At 42.4% G+C, this 20593-nt stretch overlaps 1 protein-coding gene across 2 annotated transcripts; it reads left to right on the forward strand.

Moving 5' to 3' along the window:
* Positions 1 to 1717: 1717 nt before the first annotated feature.
* On the forward strand, positions 1718 to 18605 carry PSMG2 (proteasome assembly chaperone 2). 2 transcript variants are annotated; one of them, XM_038388445.2, is made up of 7 exons: positions 1718 to 2096; positions 3748 to 3919; positions 8725 to 8783; positions 11625 to 11743; positions 14801 to 14974; positions 17449 to 17569; positions 18261 to 18605. In XM_038388445.2, the coding sequence occupies exons 1-7, from the start codon at positions 1932 to 1934 to the stop codon at positions 18354 to 18356; spliced, it is 906 nt and encodes a 301-aa protein (XP_038244373.1). In that variant the 5' UTR covers positions 1718 to 1931; the 3' UTR covers positions 18357 to 18605. The 2 variants fall into 2 exon arrangements, with proteins under 2 accessions (XP_038244373.1, XP_038244374.1); XM_038388446.2 differs by having other exon boundaries at positions 1752 to 2096; positions 18264 to 18605.
* Positions 18606 to 20593: the final 1988 nt, after the last annotated feature.

Consider the following 20593-nt stretch of genomic DNA (forward strand, 5'->3'; position numbering starts at 1 on the left):
GTTGCATCCCTGCCCATCCTGGCTAATAGCCATTGATAGACATATCCTCCCTTACATAACACAAGAACTAGGGGTCACCCAATGACATTAATAAGCAGTGAGTTTAAAACAAACAAAAGGAAGTACTTCTTCACACAACATACAGTCAATCTGTGAAACTGTTTGCCAGTGACAGTTGTGAAGGCCAAAACTAGAACAGGATTCAAAAAAGAACTAGATAAGTTCCTGGAGGATAGGTCCATCAATGTCTATTAGCCAGGATGGGCAGGGATGCAACACCTTGCTTTGAGAGCCTCTGTTTGCCCAAAGCTGGGAGTGGACGACCGGGGATGGATCACTCAATAATTGCCCTGTTTTGTTAATTCCCTTTGAAGCATCTGGCACTGTCCACTGCCGGAAGACAGAGTACTCATTGGTCTGAGCCAATACGGCCATTCATATGTTCTTATGTAAAGATTAGTTATAATATAATAAAAATGTTTAGTACAGAAATTCCCAACACCAGCCAAAATTGATCACTTGGGCAACACAAGCTCTGTCTGCTGAAAACCTAGGTAGAGTAGGTGAGTTCATGTAAATACAGTCTGGTCCTTAAGTCTTCCCCCCTTCCCAGGCTCATCACCAGCTATCAGGGGAGAGCTCAGTCAGACCTTGCTTACAACTCATAATTTTAAATTATAAGGTTGGCCAACATTGCTGAAACGAATGCACCAACATTGTCAGAAAAAACAACACCTGTGTGAGGAAGCTAGTCTTTGTTCATAGTTTTCTAACCTATTATGCTTTTTCAGGTACAAGTATTTTATCATACACGGTCTATGGTTTTAAAGTGTGTATTAATGCTTCAATTTCAATTGAAAATTTCCAACCAGTGACAAAATTGGCAACACTGTTGTAACTAGTTGACTACTGTGGGCGTGGGGGAGATGTTGGAGAAATTCAAGGGTGTATACAGACCCCTGCTGGGGGTAAAGGGGTGTAAGGAAGGCCAGGTTTCACTGAATTAAGTCTCCTGCTGCAGCACCTCAGCAGGTTACATCAAAGAGGAGCTTCAGTGACTAGGCATTTAGATGCCTGTGCCTTTAAGCAGAAAGAACGAGGAGTACTTGTGGCACCTGAGAGACTAACAAATTTATTTGAGCATAAGCTTTCATGGGCTAAGACTCACTTCAGCGGATGCATGCAGTGGAAAATACAGTAGGAAGATAGATATATACACAGAGAACATGAAAAAAGGGGGTGTTGCCATACCCACTATAATGAGAGTGATCAGTTAAGGTGGGCTATTATCAGCAGGAGAAAAAATACCTTTTCGTAGTGATAATCAGGATGGCCCATTTCCAAGTTGATAAGAAGGTGTGAGAGTAGCAGCCGTGTTAGTCTGTATTCGCAAAAAGAAAAGGAGTACTTGTGGCACCTTAGAGACTAACAAATTTATTAGAGCATAAGCTTTCGTGAGCTACAGCACGAAAGCTTATGCTCTAATAAATTTGTTAGTCTCTAAGGTGCCACAAGTACTCCTTTTCTTTTTAAGAAGGTGTGAGTAACAGTAGGGGGGAAAATAAGCATGGGGGAAATAGTGTTACTTTGTGTAATGCCCTTAGCTGCTCCCTTTAACCAGTCAACTGTTGCCCTCTGCTCAGACCCTGGCCATCCCCTCCTCTGATTTGCCCCCTTTGTCCTTTTTTAACCCCTGTAAATGCAGCCAGTAGAACCTTATGCCTAGTAAGGGCAGTGGCTCCAGCAGATGTTACTGAGCATGTGCAGTTTGTGTGAGCTTGCTGAGTGCACCCTACGCAGCACCCTGCTACAGAGAGCAGTTTCCTACACTACACCTGGCCGTGGCTGGGGCTCCAGCTGCGCATCAGAGGACCCCCTGCAAAGAAGCCCTCTGGGGAGAGGGGCGGCACAGGCGGTTACAAGGGCGCCTGATGCCTCCTTCTGCCTCGGCCAGGCGTCAGACAAATGCGCCGTCCAGCAGAAGGACCCCGCTGGAGGCCAGACGCGCACGCACAGCACCGATCCCTTCCGGCGGGATGTTTGTGGCCTGCGGCAGCTCCGCTCCTCCGGACTTTGAAGGCTTCACGCTCCTGCTGGTAACCAGCCCCCGCCCCCCGGCTCAGCAGCTGCCCCCCTGCCCCCGCCCCGCCGCTCTAGCAGTCGCCAGCGCCGGGGCCTCCCTGTCCGCGCGCGCGCTCCCGGGAAGGGAAACTCCGCCCCCGGCAAGAGGGAGCCGCGGGGCGGGGCGGCGCAAACCGGCGCGGCCGGGCCCGGGCCTGGGCCGGCCTATGGGTTCCCGCGGAAGCGCTGTGCTGGCTCTTGCTGCCCGGCGGCGGGTGTCTGGGGCGGCGGCCGCGGCGTGACCCGGCCGCCCAGCTCGCTCTCAGCTGCCCCCGCTGAGCTGGGAAACAGAAACGGCTCTTCCCGGCTGTTACCTGCCCTGACTCTGTAGTAACCTGGGGGTGTCGCTTGTTACTCTCCGCCGCCCCGCCCCCATCCCGCAAACGGTCACAGGGGCTTAACTGTAGGGATGCGAGTAAAGTTAAGCACCGCGTAACCGTTTGCTGGCTTGGGGCCCGTGGTAGGGGCAACGTATACAAATACCCTTCCCTCTCTTTCGGCCGTGCCCCATACCCTTTCCAGAGCCGTCCATAGCTGAGTTTGCTGCAGTCGTCTTAATTAAGCTTTCATTTCCATTGGCCAAGCCATTGTCCTGTTGTGCAACTAAATGCCATACCAAGGTTAATCTTTAAGGGTAATAGCGGCTGTATGTTGGGGGGCTTTTCAATAGGGCACATCTTGTAATGCGGTACTGATCTATTAGTACAGGAATGAAATATGGAAGATAGCTGTCTTCCAATATCATAGAATCATAGAATATCAGGGTTGGAAGGGACCTCAGGAGATATCTAGTCCAACCCCCTGCTCAAAGCAGGCACAATCCCCAATTTTTGCCCCAGATCCCTAAATGTCCCCCTCAAGGATTGAACTCACAACCCTGGGTTTTGCAGGCCGATGCTCAAACCACTGAGCTATCCCTCCCCCTAATGTAAAAGGAAGCTTCAGGTTCTCGTATCCCATTTTAATAATATTAGGGAAGAGGGTAGTCATTTGAGCATATACTTAAAGATATAAGTTGAGTTTTAATGTATTAATTTGAATACGATATATAGTTGTTTCTAACTCAAAAATCACAACTGAATGTATAGGTTTCAGAGTAGCAGCCGTGTTAGTCTGTATTCGCAAAAAGAAAAGGAGTACTTGTGGCACCTTAGAGACTAACAAATTTATTAGAGCATAAGCTTTCGTGAGCTACAGCTAAACTGAATGTATAAAAATTGTGTAATATCAAAATAGCCAATAGGTGTCACTTGATGCTAACAACTTCTTTATTAGGTCTTAAAGAATATTTTTATGATCTGTCCAGCAAAAAAAATTAAGGCCCCAAATCTGTAAACACTTATCCGTATGCTTAATTTTATATCTAAATAGGACTATTCACAGATGTAAGTTAAGTATAAGTGGCTGCAGGATCAAAACCAAAGTTTGCATTAGTAAAGCTGTTCACAAGTTAGCTTTTTTTTGTCTAATGGCAAGGGCTTATTCTTCAGTGTTTGTGATTAGTCTAATTAGTACAAGAATTCAGAACTTCATTTCTGACTGTCAACTATCAATTTTTTTTTTTACTGTAATTCAGGAAGTAAACACCAATTTGTTGCTAATGCTAAGAATCTTCTGTTGTTTCAGCCAGCTGTATCAGTTGGGAATGTTGGCCAGCTGGCGGTAGATCTAGTTATTTTTACCCTTGACATGCCTAAAGTTGGTTACTTCTACACTGATTGCCTGGTGCCAATGGTTGGCAATAATCCATATGCAACAGCAGAAGAAAACTCAACAGAGTTGAGTATAAATGCAGAAGGTATGTACTAAAAGTGTATTTCCAGTGTTCCAAAGCTATGTCTCAGTTGGGCCCCAACCTTGCAATGAGCTCTATACGGAGAGACCCCAGTGGAAATGGGGCTCCATCTGGGTGGAGAGGGGTACACCCATGTTATGTTCACTGTAGGATTGGGAATGTAGTTTCCTTGTAAAGCCAGTTTGTGCTGAAACAGGAAACTATATTGTTGAAATAATATAGTACGTGCCTTTTTATGTAGGTAAATTACTGTTCCAATCTGATACTTTCCAGACCAAAATTGCCACACTCCACTCCTTATTTTGCTTAAGTGAACCACTTTAAATGAGGAGCTGTAACAAGAACCCTTATGACTTATCACTAGGGTTTCAGGTTTATCACACGGGGCAGCAATGCTTACCTAAAAAAAGACCTTGATCAGTGATAATTTTAAGGAAGATAGCCTTGAAATGTAGGACTGAAAATGTTCATCCAAGTCCTCATCAGTGTTGTCTCTCTTGAGCACCACTGCTGGGTATATTGTCATGCTGATACTTGTCGGCACCACACTTCCACATCTCTGTACAAAGCAGGCTGCTGAGCATCTGGCCTTTGCAGACAAGCATTTGATTAGTTAAAGGATTGGACAAGTGCGCATAGTATTTCACACACATCTGGTACAATCAGTCCATCGTATGAGGCCTGTCCAGGCCCAATAGGAGAGGATAATTGTGCATGTGCTTGATCATCCCAGAGCCATTCCATTGCTTGACAATTTTCCCTCTTGATAGCAGGTATAAATGCAGCCCTTGTTGGTGGCAATTTTTTTCCGTTTGTCTGCTTCTTGGAAAACATCCACCAGTGTAGTTCTGCAAGTGTTGTAATGTTGGTCTTCAAATGGTAAATTTGGCATATGAACACCTCCAGTGTGTTTGGCCTCATAAGTGACTGTCTCAGCTGTTCTGAGAACCTACAGAGGGAAGAGAGAGTTCTTCAGCAGCTGAATTAAATGCCTTCCAGTAAAATAATGTGGTGTTTCCAGACAACCTTTAAGTAGTGTCGCATCCTGAAAGAGTGGGAACCTGGCAGCGTGGCAGCTTTTAATGGTCTGAGTGAGAGAAAGATGACTCTGAGGGATATACAAGAATTTTCTTCCCTAGCAGCAGGCTCAAAAATCAGAATCTTGTGGAAGTATTGGGCAGAGTCTCTCGGAGAGAACATTTTGTTTTGTGCAAAAATCCAGAGTTTAGTAACATCTCTTCTTGTGACACTGATGGCATTCAAGATAACTTTAGTGTTGGCTTCTATGGGGAACTATGAAGAAAAGTCTCAGAACAGTGCCAGGCCGCTCTTTCAGTACACTGTATGATGACATTTTTTGAGCAATTCTTTGCCTACTGGAGTGTTTTTCCTGCAAGGCATGCAGTCATTCTTCGTGTAAATATGAGATGATAGCGTTTTCAGCTTGACATTGGAGACGATTTATGTACTGGATAGGTGCAATATCTTGGAGGCTCTATCTGGTAAGATTTTTAATTGATTTATCTGCATATGTGTCAAACGCAAGGTGGACTTGGTCATAGGTCAAGTATTTTCTCTGTAACCTCATAATGAAATGTTCAGCCAAATCTCAGTAGATATTAATGGTTTCTGCTTTGTCAAGGGCTTGCACATCAGCCACACCATCTATGATTGCTATGCTGAAAGGCCTCTGCTGGCAAAAGGTACTGGTCATGTTTTCAGGTGCTGGGTGAGGAACAAAATGCAGAATGCACATTAGTTTGCTTTTTGCTTGGCACATGTGCATTGTTCCATCACATTCAAACATTGATTGTGTACCATGGGTAACTTGTACTTATCAGCTGCACTAGGACTTTGTTACGGATTTTGGAATGAATTGTTAAACCAACAGCCACTTGCAGTGATAGATTATGCATATGCTGAACAGTTATCATGAATATGTTGGAAACCTGCCTTTCACCCAAGCACTCCTACATGAGGCTTTGCGATTAAAATGGCAGTCTTGTGCCCCATTTGCTTACCTTAATACTTGGTGGTGCTGAAGTCACTGCAACCACCAATGCACCACTTAAAGCAGTACAGGTCATGCAATATTTTTTTTTGGTTAGGTTTGGCAGCAGCTTTGGATTCTTGAAATGCCGACGTACTGCAGGACAAAATGCTTCTCTGTAAAAATGTAGCAGTTGCAGACAGTCTTAGTATTACTGTTGACATCAGTGCTTTCTTCTGCTTTGGATAGTTCCATATCTTTTGCAGCTTTTAAGGATATGGGCTGAGATTTATTTCTGTGGACAAAAACTGCATCCATATCCCACAGTTCCACTTCAATAAGTGGTTTAAGAGCCTTTTTGAGTAGCATTTGTTCCTCTTCAATCATGTTTGAAGTATGTTTCTCTGTAATTACCTTCTGCAGTGGCTGTTGCTACCACCTTCCCATCCACAAGAACAATAGTTTCCAAACTATGGTTTGCACCCCCAAATGGGGTCATACCATAAGCAGATGAGTTATGGGTTCAGTTGGCCAGATATGGCTCATGAGATGATGCTGTCTGCCCCTAGTGTTTCCATACCTGGTCCACCAGGTATGCTGCACCAGGAGGCTGTCACTTTAATCTACAAAATGGCAGCCTCTTCATGGCATGACCTTCCACATACGGTGCTTGTTAGGTCACATTATGTGGAGGCCACCATTTGGTAGATCAAAACAGCCTCCTGGCGTTTGTGGAGCAGACCCAGACATGTTGGCTGTGCAGATGCCAATTTGGCCATTTGCATCATCCAGCTGTGCAAGCATCCAGCTAAGGGACCTGAATGCAGAAGATCCTTATCTGTGGGCAGCAGCCTTATCAACAGAGCATCCTCTGTGCTTGAGCTGGTGGGAGCCTGTGCTAGCCTTTTCTGAGATAGGACTCTGCAGTGGCTTGTAAGGTCCATAAGGCAAGGCCCATATCTTCCTTTATGGCAACCCTAGTACTCTATTGGCACACAGTCATTGTAAGTCACTGTTTCTCTGTTGCCTTGGGATCACCACACAGGGCCTTCTTAAATCCTGGCCTCCTTTGCTTAACAGTGAATTCCTTTTTTTTTTTTTTTTTTGGGGGGGGGGGGTGATAAAAGAGGCACAATGGACTCATTTTTACACTGAATGCCTGGCTCAGCCTCAAGCAGTGACTCTAGTGTTGCTGTTATGAACAAAAAACAGGAATCCAATAAATGTGCTTGCAAATATGATGAGGCTTTCTTTGTTCGTTCTTGACCAAAATTCTGGTGAAGCTATAATCAAAGGCCAAAACGCCTGCTATGTCTCACAGTGTTATCTAGTGAAAGCATGATCCCTAATAAAGTTAAATGACACTTGGAAACCCTTCACTAGGAGCATATTTTAAAAAAAAAAAAAGGTCACTTTTCTAGTGCCGGAAAAAAGAACTTTTGCGTCAACCAGTGGAATTCAAGCAAGCTCAGAAAGCACCATTGAGGTGAATTACCATATCACACAGTCCAAGAAGCCTCACACAATTGGGGAGATTTTGATTTTTGCCAACCGCAATCAATACGGTGAAAGTAATATGTTGGGAAATTAAGGCAAATAAGCTCAAAGCTATTCCACTCTTCAACAACACAGTGAAGCGAAGGATTGAAGTGATAGCAGCAGATCAGGAAAACACACTGGTTGAGCATCTGAAAAACACATGCTTTTGCTCTTCAAGTTGATGTGAGCACTGAGGGCAGTGATGCACCTTTCTTGATTTTAGTGAAATATACGCATGGGAAGGTGCAATTCTCAAAGTCACTGTGTTCTGTCTCCCTCTTCCCAGTCATGAGATGGCATAAGAAGTGTTCAGTGTCCTGTGGGGCTACATGTAAGACAAAAATATATTGTGTGATTACATTGTGGGCTTTGGCACAGATGGAGCTTTGTCTGTGGCAGAACACACAGCACGTCTGCATGCCTTGGTAAATAAAGTTGCTCCATCTGCTGTATGGAGTCACTGCAGCAGTCTCCGAGGACAACTGATATCTAAAGCTCTGAGTCCAGAGCTGTGTAGTGATTTGCAGCTGATCTCATCTATTATGAACTACATGTCTCTTTGCAAAACTTGATGAAGAAATGGGGTCTGATCATGATGTTGTGGTGTTCCACAGTGAAGCTCTTTGGCTGTCAGGAGGTAAAGTACTTGGATGATTTTTTTTGAATTGAGAGATGACCTGTGAATCTGAGCAACAGACTGCAAAAAGGATGAACTTGGCTTCTGTGTGACCAAGGGAAGATGTGCTTATGTCACCAACATATTTGGGAAACTGAATGAATTGAGTACAGGTCTGCAAGGAAAGAACACCCACATCCTTCCTCTGAGTGATTTGAATCACAGGATTCATGGAAAAAAATTGTTGCCTGGAAGAATATTGTTGCCTATTGAAGACAACCTATGACTCCTTGGTGCAACTTTGCCCCCTTGGAAGAGGCCACAGCTGTCAAAAGCTGACTTACCATTTCACCAAATTCTGATTCCAAATGCTTAGCTAGTAACTTCCACCAGTTCAGTGGTTTGACTTTGATTTAAAACTTCAGTGCCAAATGTATTGAATAATGAATTTATTTTTAATAAATTTTTATTTAGTTTAAATAATTGTAATAAATTATACTAAATTTAGGCTTTAACAATGATTAACATAATTTTAAATACCTTTTTCTATTTGTCTAATTTAAATCAAATCTGATTTGTTATAAATCATATTAATCTGAACACGTCTAACTCTACATTATGCACTTGTTTTCTCTTTACACAACTTTTTGTTGTGTTTTGCAGTGTATTCTTTACCTTCTAAAAAGCTTGTGGTTCTCCAGATCAGATCACCATTTGTAAAGGTATGTATATTATTGGTGGTTCCCACTGTAAATATTGAAAGCTGAATTAGAAAATGTAATTATCCAAATTCTGTAGCAGTCAAGATTCATGTTAACCATTTTATGAAATAAATCCAAAAGTAACTAACTGGAGAAAGTTTCCAGTACAGAAAAATCACTTGAAAATGAATCTAAAAATTGTTTCTGGCAAGGCTTCTATCCAGCAAATATATAAAATAATGGGAAATGGATTGGAATCAAAATCTTTCTGAACTGTTGTAACTAGTAAGATGCTTATTAAACAAATACAGTTGAAAATTGTCATTAATTACCTAATTGCATCTCTACTGTTGGAATTAAACTCTGGTTGTGGACTACTGAGAAAAGCCAAATTGGATTTAATCATACTGATAGGTACATGATGATGTATATTATTTAGTTGTCACTAGGATACTGGCAGTATTTAATCCATTTATTTTGGGGAAAATATCTCCTTATAATTAAGGCTACGTTTTAGTCGCAGGCGTTTTTAGTAAGTCATGGACCGGTCATGGGCAGTAAACAAAAATTCACGGCCCATATGCTGCCCATGATTTGTTCTATATACCCCTGACTAAATCTTGGGTGGGAGGGTGGCCAGCAGGCTCCCTACCTGGCTCTGTGCCTCCCCGGAAGCGGCAACATCCTCCTCCCTCTGCTCTTAGGCAGAGGCATGGCCAGGCAGCTCTGTGTGGTGTCTCAGCCCTGAGCGCCAGCTCTGCAGCTCCCATTGGCCCATTCCCAACTGCAGCCAATGGGAGTTACAGAGCTGGCGCTCAGGGCAGAAGCCCCTGGTCACACCTCCGCCTAGGAGCTGAGGGATGTTGCTGCTTCCGGGGAGCACTTCAAGGTAAGCGCTGGCAAGAACCCTCACCCCCTTCCGCACCCCAGCCCTGCGTTCCCCTCCCACTCCCAAACTACTACTGCTGCTGGGGGAGGCAGGTGTGGTGGCCTGAGACTGCCCCAGCAGTGGCTGGTGCACTTGGCCCTGGGGTTGCCTGAGCTGCTCAGATGGCCTCCGGGCCAGCTGCACTGGCTGCTGCAGAAGTCCTGGGATCTGTGACCTCCGTGACAAACTCGCAGTCTTACTTATAATTGGTACACATTTGTGCTGTTTATCTCATAAATTTATTTCTGCTATCAGAATGACTCAGTTGTTTCTCAGGATTCTTCATCTATCTCAGAACTGAGGTTATAATGTGAAATGAGGAACTCGTATCGTTGTATACTTGCTATGTGGAGATAGTGATTGCCATTAAAGCAGCATTTACCAAACAGAGTAACTGAGCATAGGTTTTTGGCTAGTTCAAGTGCGTGGGTTCTTAAAAACCTTCAACGTTTACAATCTAGCTGTAGTAGATTTGTGATGGGTTGGTTTTGGATGCCACCTGATGTACTGGGGTTTCACTGAGCCCCGCCTGCTCCACCAGCATGGATTTCCTCTCCCTGTTTGGTGAATTAGGCGCACACACCTAAGTAGGGCCACACCCATCTGCAGACACAAATGGAAGTCAGCTCTGTGGGAGAGGATTCACCCAGCACTCACATGCATATCCCTTTTGGGGAATAAACCCACCCTGTATAATACTTCTGCACTGTACAGAAAAATCTGCACAGCGCAAGCTCATAAAAATTCACTCTCTCCCTGAATGTGAAGAAAGATATTTCCAACTTCTTGCCCCCCAGTTAAAAATTGCACAAACTGGGTTTAATAATAAACACATTTATTAACTATAAAAGGCAGATTTTAAGTGATTGTAAGGGATGGCAAACAGAACAAAACAGATTACTAAGCAAAAAAACAAAACACGCATATTAAGCTTAAGATCTTAAAGAGATTGGTTTCAAGAAGTAATTTCTCACCCTAAATATTTTAGACTATTTGCAGAGTTTCTCTAGCTTAGCATTCCAGTTATTTTTTCTTACAGACTAGACTCCTGTCTGTCTGAATCACCCCTGTCTTTCCCCTTAGGTTAGTCCTTTGTCCCTTCATGTACTTTTAGTAGTCTTACTTCTTAGGTAGGCAATGGAAGAGAGTTTAGATTAACCTCCTTCCCAGCCTTAAATAAGATTTACCTCTGGTGAGAAACCTTTGTTTGATCCCCATCCCCTTATAGAGGAAAAGTGCCAGCAGTATCCAAAGTGGTATTTTGTATCAGGTGACAGGACCACCTGACTGTGTCATAGTGTCACAGCTGTGTCCCAGGATGCCACTCAGGAAGGAGAGAGATTAGTATCCTCACAATCTTATTGTTTCTTCCTAATGGCCCATCAAAGCCGTGATGGCCAGTTGCCTGGTGGGTGTCTCCCAAATACACACACAGTTTGTTAGTCTCTAAGGTGCCACAAGTACTCCTTTTCTTTTTTACACACAGTTGTAATTGTTACATAGGAATATTGACCAACTTTAGATACAGAAATGATGCATGCATACAAAATGGATAATCGCCTTCAGTAAATCATATTCATATCATTACCGTATTTCTATGAAGAATATGGGGTGTAACGTCACAAGATTTACCACTAGGAGCTGGATCATATTTTTAGATACTAGTGTATGAAAATAGCTGGTAAATGTTGACTTGATTCATAATCCTAAGCATTGTACTTAAGCTTGGTTCCATCCTTAACCTTCCATTTAAAACCTTTCATCTAAAATAGACTTAACAGGCATGAGGAAAATCTAGTTTTAGTTAAATGAACATGATCTTACATCATCCCTAAATATTAAATGTATTACAAATGATAAAAATTGTAGCTTTTTGTTATTTCTTAAATACTTAATCTATCATTCTGCTTCTTCTCCTCCATCTTGATATAAAGAACAAATATAGGCCATTTTGTCAAACACTCCTTTCTTGGGTGAAAAGCAGCAGATGTGCCAAAGTCATTCTTCTGTCAAGCAGCCATGCATATCAGCGTGATGATCAGCAGCTTCATGGGTATGTTCGTATGCGTGCTTTAAGGAATTTAATATTCCTGTTCTTTTCCGTAAAGTTAACTGACATGTTTCCATTTAGCATAGCTCCCGTTACTTTAAGTATTTTCCTTAGTTCTGTGTATGTGTTGTGCAAACTTAATGTTAGGGCTGTCAAGCGATTAAAAAAATTGTGTGATTAATCACAGTTGCAGTCAAACTTCTAAACAATATTAGAATACCATTTAAATATTTTTTGGGTTTTCTATATTTATTCTATAATCAAATATAGGGTCAGGACTGGGGGTTCTGGGTTTCAGCTCTGCTCGGGGCTTTAGCCCTCCTTGGAGTGTGGGACTTGGAGCTTGAGACTTCAAGCCCCTCCTTAGAGCTTCAGCCTGGTGCAGGACTCAGGGCTTCAGTTCCCTTCAGGGCTCTAGCCACTCTCGGGGCATGGGGCTAGAACTGCAGCCCGGGAAGCTGCGGATGAGGCTTCGGCCCCCTGCTGCTGATGCCTCCTGCCCCATCCACAGGTATGCGATCAACATGTTAATTTTTTTTTTTTTAACAGGTTAACTTAGCTTTGTTAATTGCAGCCTTTAACTGCAGTTAATTGACTGCCCTACTTAATGTATATGAAATAGAACTGTAAGGGGATGCTTTTAGGTTATAGTAAAAAATGAATTTTAGTTTGCATCTCACTTTATCCTGGCTCTTTGTTTTCACATTTCAGCTTGGATAATAGATGACACAGAATAATTTTTAGTTATTGCTAACTTGTGATCAGTTTAAGCTTCTGCTCTTTTACATTAGCAGGACATTGCAATGTTAAGCTTGCACATAAGCCAGGGTGATGTTAATTCTTTTAAAAATAAGCATTTTTCAATGATTATTTCAACTCAATCACAATCCATGATTAAAAAATGACATCACTGTTTTTGTAGAAGACCTACTGTTTCAGTTAAACAAGTCTTGAGGTCTATAAATGTTTATCAGTCTGATGGGGGTAGTCTGCACTTTAATGGTATTAGATGCTTAGGGTTCAGCCCACTCCATCATAGTGTGGCCTTGAAAATTTTGAAAGGTTCTATATCTGTATTAATATTTAAGGAAAAAACACGGAGGAGAGAGAGAGAAGAAGCGTGCAAGGGAATGAGTGGTGTTTGGGAGGAAGTCCTGTCACTGTCTTTAAGAGCCTGAGGCTAGGAGATTTTGCTGTAGTCTCACCTGATGAGCTGGGAGAAGGGGACCAGCATAACTGCTGCCTCCTCCCTAATAGCAGGGAGACAGCAGCAGGAAAAGACTGGCCTGTTGAACGTTCTGAGTTGAAGAACTAATTAGGGAGAAGGAGTTAGTTGAAGGAGAAGCTGGTTGAGGCCCTACAGCTGGCTAAACTACAAGCCAGCTCCTAGGAGGAGAGCTGAGGACTCCTGGCCTAAGGAGCGCAGTAATAACTACCTGAATTACCCAGCTCCAGGAGGAGAGTGTGGGGCTCGTGCCATAAGGGGAAACTATGCCTGTTTGATGTATAAATGCTGTTCCACAAGGAGAGCAAGGGCTTCTGTGTTTTGGGAGAGAGACCGGGATTGGCTATCTTACAAGGCCAGCTCTAGGAAGGGGACTGAGCGGGACATGTCTTCTGAACCAGGGCAAGAGCTGATTGGGACTCTTAAATGGACCTACAGTGGGGTGAAAGTGGCACAACTAACAGTGAGTTACACTTTGTGGAAAGACTTAATAAATCAGATCCCACAAAGGGGATAAGTGTTTTGAAGCAGGTTAATCAGGGAGACTGATTGAAAAAAAACTGGGGAAGGTGAGTGCTGAGTGCAATTACCCAGCAGGTCAGAGATGATGCAGGCTTTGGTAGAGCGGTGCTCCAGTGCTGTGAACATTTAAGTTCCGACTCGCCTCCAAAGTTTAGGCTTGGGAATCACCTGATTGGAATTGACATGAACAATCACTCGAAGAAAAAACGTTTACTAACCTTCTCATAACTGTTCTTTGAGATGTGTTGCTCATGTCCATTTCAATACCCACTCTCCTACCCCTCTGTCAGAGTAGCTGGCAGGAAGGAACTGAGCGGGAGGCAGGTCGGCAGGACCCAATATTGACCGCCATGAAGCTGTGACCCCTAGGGGAAACATTTTCTGGGTGCTAAGCACGCGGCGCGTGCACACACACCTGATTGGAATTGACGTGAGCACTAGAACGGGTGGGCAAACTTTTTGGCCCAAGGGCCGCATCTGGGTGGGGAAATTGCATGCCGGGCAGGGGTGTTGGAGGGGGTGCGGGGTGCAGGAAAGGGCTTGGGGCAGAGGGGGGGAGTGGGGTGTCTGAGGGGGCTCAGGGTAGGGGGTTGAGGTGAAGGAGGGGTGTGGCAGGGGGCTCAGGGCATTGGCATGCAAGGTGCTGGAGGGGTTCAGGCTCTGGCCCAGCACCGCTTACCTATAATGTCTCCAGGTTGGCAGCGGCATGCACCAGGGCCTGCCCTCGCCCCATGATGTACGGAGCTGGGATGTGGCCAGCACCATGTCCCTGCAGCCCCTGGGGGAGAGGGGGCAAATGGCTCTGCGCAGTGCCCTTGCCATGCCTCCACGTCCCTCCCCTGAAGCTCCTATTGGCCATGGTTCCCTGTTCCTGGCCAATGGGAGCTGTGGGGGCGGTGCCTGGAGGTGAGGGCAATGCATGTAGCCCTCTTCCTCCCTTTGCCCCCCCGCCCCCCCCGGGCCGCAGGAACATGATACCGGCTGCTTCTGAGAGTGGTGCGGGGCCCATGGGGGTGGCAATCGCACAAGCCGGATCCAAGGCCCTGAGGGGCTGGACCCAGCCCGTGGGCCGTAGTTTGCCCACCCTTGTACTAAAAGATGATGATTTACTTCCAAAATGTACCATTGGGTGTGGCAGATTGCTGATCAGTTTATTTTTGCAACCTCAGATTAGCCTGTGGGTTTGACTTGTGGAAGAAAGCAATTCCTGTGCTCTCTTATTTCCAAGTTGAGGCCCTAGAAGATTAGTTACCTTTTTACACAAGTAACCTATAACTATTTACAGTATTCTTGCATTTTATGATTTATTCCAGTACGCCACTACGATACTTACTCTCACCTGCTATTCAGAAAACAGCTGGAGATCTAATGCAGAAGCTAAACTGGAAAGAGATGGAAAAAGTGGCTGCTTACCCAGGAGTAAATGATGCAGAAATGGTACTACATATTCCTGGAGGTGGCATCACAACATTATTATATAGTGAGAGGTGGGTGAGCTGGCTGATGTTAAAGGGAACCATAGTAAGATGTCAGAATTCCTGTTTTTATTACCCAGATACAATCTACTTCTGCTTCTTTAGTCAGATCCCAGAAAAAAATGACCATTCTTTGTCTTTTTGTGGGATGCTGTGTATATTATTAATGTTATTCTTTGGAAAAACCCTGTAGGAGTAGAATAGGAAATTGTCACCCCAGAACAAACCCATGATTGAGAGAGGATTTACATGACTTATAAAAACCCTCGCAAAATAAAGTTGCAGCACAGTATCTAACAATCTGACTTTCATATGTTGTTTGGAGGGGAAAAGGAGGGAGGCTGCAATCAAGATGGTAACAAACATCCTATTTGATGATTGAAGTATGTATGGTAGATTTGTCTTAACATATTTAAGAGCCAAACAAATGCAGAAATTGTCTATTATGATGTCAAAATAAGATCCAGAAAACTTGGCTTGTTTGGTCCATAACAGACAGGTTGAGCTAAACAGCTTCTGTAAAGATACTTGCTTTCATGATGACTGCAATAGTTCCCAATTATATACTCCATCTTTAGAGAAAAAATTCTAAAATTTGATTTTTGAGTTTTTTGGCTTCAGGACCAGCAGACAGTTAAAAAAAAAAAAAATTTTGGGTAAAAGGTTGTTAAAAGCAAGTCTGAGTTTTAAGAATTTGACCAAAAAGCTTACCATGCTGAGTGAGTTAAACAACTTTTGCAATGAAGTGTATTAAATTATTTTGTGCCAGGTACAAGAACTTATTACTTCCTTAGCATATGTTGCCTTTCACCCCATCTGAACTTTAGCCTTGACTAGGGTTAAAAATCCTGGCCTTTATTTGCATTTATTATTTGGATCATGGAAACACATAGAAGCCCCTATCAAGATTTAGACCCTATTGTGCTATGTGCTGTATAAACACAATGTAAGAGACAATTCCTGCCTTGAAAAGCTTACAATCTAAATTTGATGTGACAAGGGATGAGATGGGAAACGGGTATAGAAAGGTTAAGTGATTTGACCTAGTTCACCCAGCAAGTCAGTGGGAGAGCTGGGCCTAGCATCCAGATGTCTTGACTCCCAGTCTACAGGTCTATGTACACCAGCTTGCCTCTCAGAAAGACACTGACATTTTATGCACCAAATACTCTATATCACATGCTTCACAAAGCTTCGGCTGAAGATTCAATGTCTCTGCTTTTGTCAAGCTACTACTTTTAATGACTTTCCCAATCTTGAAACTTGAATTGGGTTTAAGCTATTTGTGTAGTGTGGGGTTTTGTTTTTTTGGGGTGGGGGGTGGGTGTGGGAGAGGGAGATGTCATTTTTAACATTTCCCCCTTAAGTTCAGGATAAACTTTCATATGTTTTTAAATTTGCCATTTCAAACAGGAAACTTATTTGAGCAGTGTTGTCTACGCTATTTTTACTTCATGTTGTTCAAATACACATCATTTCATTGAGTGTCTCATTCTTCCTTTATGGTGTGAAAGAAAGATAGTTATTCTTCTACCCAATGACTAGAATGTCAGTGTCTGATAGTTTCTGAAAACTATTAGTTACACTGTTTTCTAACGCAAGTTTTATTGTAATTCTAGGTTGGAAATATTGATTGTATTTGTAATGAATCATGCACTAGAAATGATTGCAGTTTGAATTACTAATACTTTAATACAAGCTCCCACTATGGTGGGTGTTTTCTCCCTTCAGGCATGAAACGCTTTTTTGTTAATGTTGAAACTACAGTGAAATTCCTAGGCTAAATATGAAGGGAGGCAGCTTCCAACCTGGATTATAAGCCTGAGGGGGGGAAAAGGAATAGAAAAATTCTATCGGAGCTCTATGCTGGTCCCTTATATCAAGCTATATCCATCCCAAGAATGTGTATTTGTTAGCTTAGTAAAGTTATACTCCCATCAGGCCTGGCCTTGTTGTTTAGCCAGATTCTAATCCTCTTCTTTATCTTACTCTGTGCCTCTTGAGATTGCCTTTCTATGTCCTTCCTGTTACCTTCACCTAAATTAAATTTTCACCTATGTTCATCTGGTTCCAGCAGCTATTCCCTGATTTAGCTTCCCATATCTAAGTCCTACCTTCTTTCATAGTGTGGGGACAGTGTGCATATAATGACTCCACTTTTAAGTGTTCATAGTACATGAAGAGATTAAGGATCAGCATCAAAGGAATCTGTATGAATGCCCAAGTTGTAGTACTAAAACAGCAAACGAGCTGTGGTGTAGTACTCCCACAGCATAGGATCTATGCACTGTGCACCCCCCCCCCCCCCCAAAAGCCAAAACCAGTTAGTTGCCTAGCAGAAGGCAAACATACAACCTGGATTTAAAAAAAAAAAAAAAAACCAGTGGGCTACTCCATTTTATGTAAAAGACCAAAACCTGATGTTAAATAAGCTCCCTACCACTGATTATTGTGCCAATTGAAAATCTGACCAATTTCTGTTACAGTTGTTCAAATGGAATTGAAATGGCAGTTCTGTTGAAATTTTGCTCAGAGGGGGACAACATCCCTGATGCACTGGCTCTTGTTAATTATCTTAATGAGTGGCTCCAGCTAATTAAAAGTGAAGTAAGTACTCTTTCAGCTCAAGTTTTTGCTTTTAGCTCTTACTGTTTTCATTTCAGCAGCTCAAAATTAGACACCTTCACCTTTTAACTGAACTTTCATGAACTTGACAGCCTGTCAGTTGAGGTTGTATGTCAGAGTAGGTGTTGGTCCTTTTGTTCTAAGGTTACTGGAAACCTAAGGATATGCTCCATCTGCAATCAGTGGAAGCAAACTCCTACCCAAGATGTAGGGCCCTACCAAATTCATAGTCCATTCTAGTCAATTTCATGGCCATAGTATTTAAAAAAAATTTCATGAAGGCAGTGTAGAAGTAAGGGTGGCAATAGTGACTTGCAACCCCCTGATTTCCATAAGCAGGGGGAAGGTGCTGATCTGCAGGGTCCACTGGTGACCAGGAAGAGGACAGTGAAATGAGGATATAGCAGAGCATTGCCTTTCTTTAAACAAGCATGTTCTGTAATGGAGCAGGGATGCAAGATTGAAACAAGGTTAAGCAAGAGGATGTTAAGTGGGGAGTTACTGTAGCTCTAAGACAATTTACAGTGATTATAGGTACTTAGAGCTTTACCAGACTGCTGTTTGTACTAAATATCCCCCCTGCCAGAAATGGGAGGGAAATGGGAAAAGCAGACTTGCCCTCTGTGGTTAATGTAATTCCAAAATTTGAATATATATTTTGTTCTTAATTCAGCAGAACAGTGATGCCCCAGCTATTCCTTCACAATGGAAAATACCACATTCTTGGAGATTACTCTTTGGCAGTGGCCTTCCACCAGCACTCTTCTGATTAGGCTGGTATTCTGAAAAATCAATTGTATAAAATTTGTAACCTTGCTCTAAAGACTAACACAATGTTGTTTGGTATTTGCCAACATTTAACTTTATGTACATTAATCTCTATTTATGCAAACATTTCCTTTTATAATGTGAATATCAAAATTTAATGTAGGTCTCACTCTGACCAAAGAACTGCATGGTGTGCATATAAGTTTCTGTGGTATCTTCAGGTGACTCTTTTCTAATAAAATACTTTAAACTTTTTTTTTTTTCCTTTTAGAGGGTTAATCACATAAGTATCCTGCTCACTTATCATTGCTATCAAGGTAACAAACTTAGCAATTCATACAGATCAATTTGTGAGTCTAGCCTAAAGCCAGAAACCCTTTACTCCATCAGCCTACTCCCTCTCCCCTGTAATCTTCCTGGCAGTCTGAGCAAGCCACCAGTGACTCCTACTGCTCTAAGTTTCTGTACTGTCTGGGGAGGTGCTATACAGAAGACCTATCAACCTGGACTGTGTTAACTTTGTTCCACAGGGCTGAAAAGGAGACAGCACACACTCCACCTCTTCCATGGGCTGCAGAGACACCCAAGTTAAAACTGTCCAGGTGGATAATCCTTACTAATGATGACAGCTAGTTAGATTGTTGCCAGAGAAAAGCCTCAAATTTAAAGAAAAAATGAGTTGATATTGATTGGCTTTGCACAACTACAGTATATAAAGATTTACAAGGCTAAAATACTTCAAATTACTAATTAAAAATAACTTGTACTGGGAACATCAAACCACTTTAGAAGTAGCTGTTGAAATCAATTGTTTCAAATCTCCAGGAATATGAAATACTTGTTTAAATTGTAATTTTAAAAACTGTCAGATGTAAATTATGGCTTACACAGAGGAACCTTTAACTAATTTTCATATTGGTATTACAGTAATGCTGAGATTACATCTGAAGATTTAAGCTAGTTCACTTCTCAGACTTTTCAAAATTATCTGGAAATCAGTCTACAACGAAATGTTTCATAAGGGAGATGCCTGAGGGCTTAGAAGTAGAATAGTTCTACCTACTCAAACTATGTATGTGGGCATTAAAAAGGGTTGCTCTTGAAGGATTCATGAACTGATGTGGCACCTTAATCATGAAAATAAAGTTGCTCTGAACCAAAATGTGAATCAAAGGTAATGGCATCCAAAAAGACAATGCATCTCAGAGAAAGTGAGTCACTAAGAAGAGTCACTAGAGAAGATTCTGGGATTGTCAAACTTGGTATTACTGAACAGGTCTGTTTCCCTTTTCAGTCTCATGCTTACTTACTGAAATGGGGCTAGATTAAAAAATTCCAAAAGCTAAGTTTATACAGCTTTCAATAGTCCCCATTTTAGAACAGGATATATGAAAATATATTAACAGTGCTTTTCTTCCTGGAGGATCACTGCATTATCTAGAACAAACTTTTGTAAGGAGCAGCTCATACCCAGGTGAACATTACACAAGTTTAAGGACTTGACTGTGTAAAGGTGCAAGAGGGACACAACTTGAGTATTTACCAGTCTGCTTAAGTGAAGGCACAAAAATAGTTCAATTTAAATCAATAGTATTCACATAACTTCATTGGATCCTAGTGTGAGGGTTCACCCCTTGCAGGATTGAATTCAAAATCAAAGTGAAAAATGCTGAGCTAGATTAGAGACCTGGTTCTTGTGGTTGGGACCTGGAGTAACTTGAATAAAGATTAGAATCTGACCTACTGTATTTAAACTGAAGCTATAAGAATGCAAGGAACCAGAATGCAGTTACCTGACTGGAAATTTAGACAAGACATAAGGCTTAACATTCATATAATTAAGAAAAAAAGTTACAGATCTTCAATGAGTGCAAGAGACTACCTGTGGTGAGCAAGTTGTAGAAAGAGGGCTTTAATGAGGTCCTCCAGTACCATAAATTGTTTCTGAAAAGCTCTTCAAGAGGGACCTGATCCTGTATATTTATTCATGAATAGTCCCACTGCTGTCAGTAAAGGTTTGCAGAAGTGGATCTTCCTCCTTTTAGATCTCTTAAATCCAAAGGACCAAATCTTACAAATTGCAAACTGAAGGTCACAGCCATATATTGGTTACCTTCACTCCTTCCTTCATATTTATTACAGCCCATAGCTTAAATTTAGGTCCTGCTCCTGCAATGAGGTTGTAGACAGTGTTTTACTAGATATTTGTAAAGCACAAAGGCTCTCCTTGACTGGGGC

Source organism: Dermochelys coriacea, chromosome 2, assembly GCF_009764565.3.
Source record: "Dermochelys coriacea isolate rDerCor1 chromosome 2, rDerCor1.pri.v4, whole genome shotgun sequence".
In the NCBI taxonomy this organism is placed as follows: Eukaryota; Metazoa; Chordata; order Testudines; family Dermochelyidae; genus Dermochelys; species Dermochelys coriacea.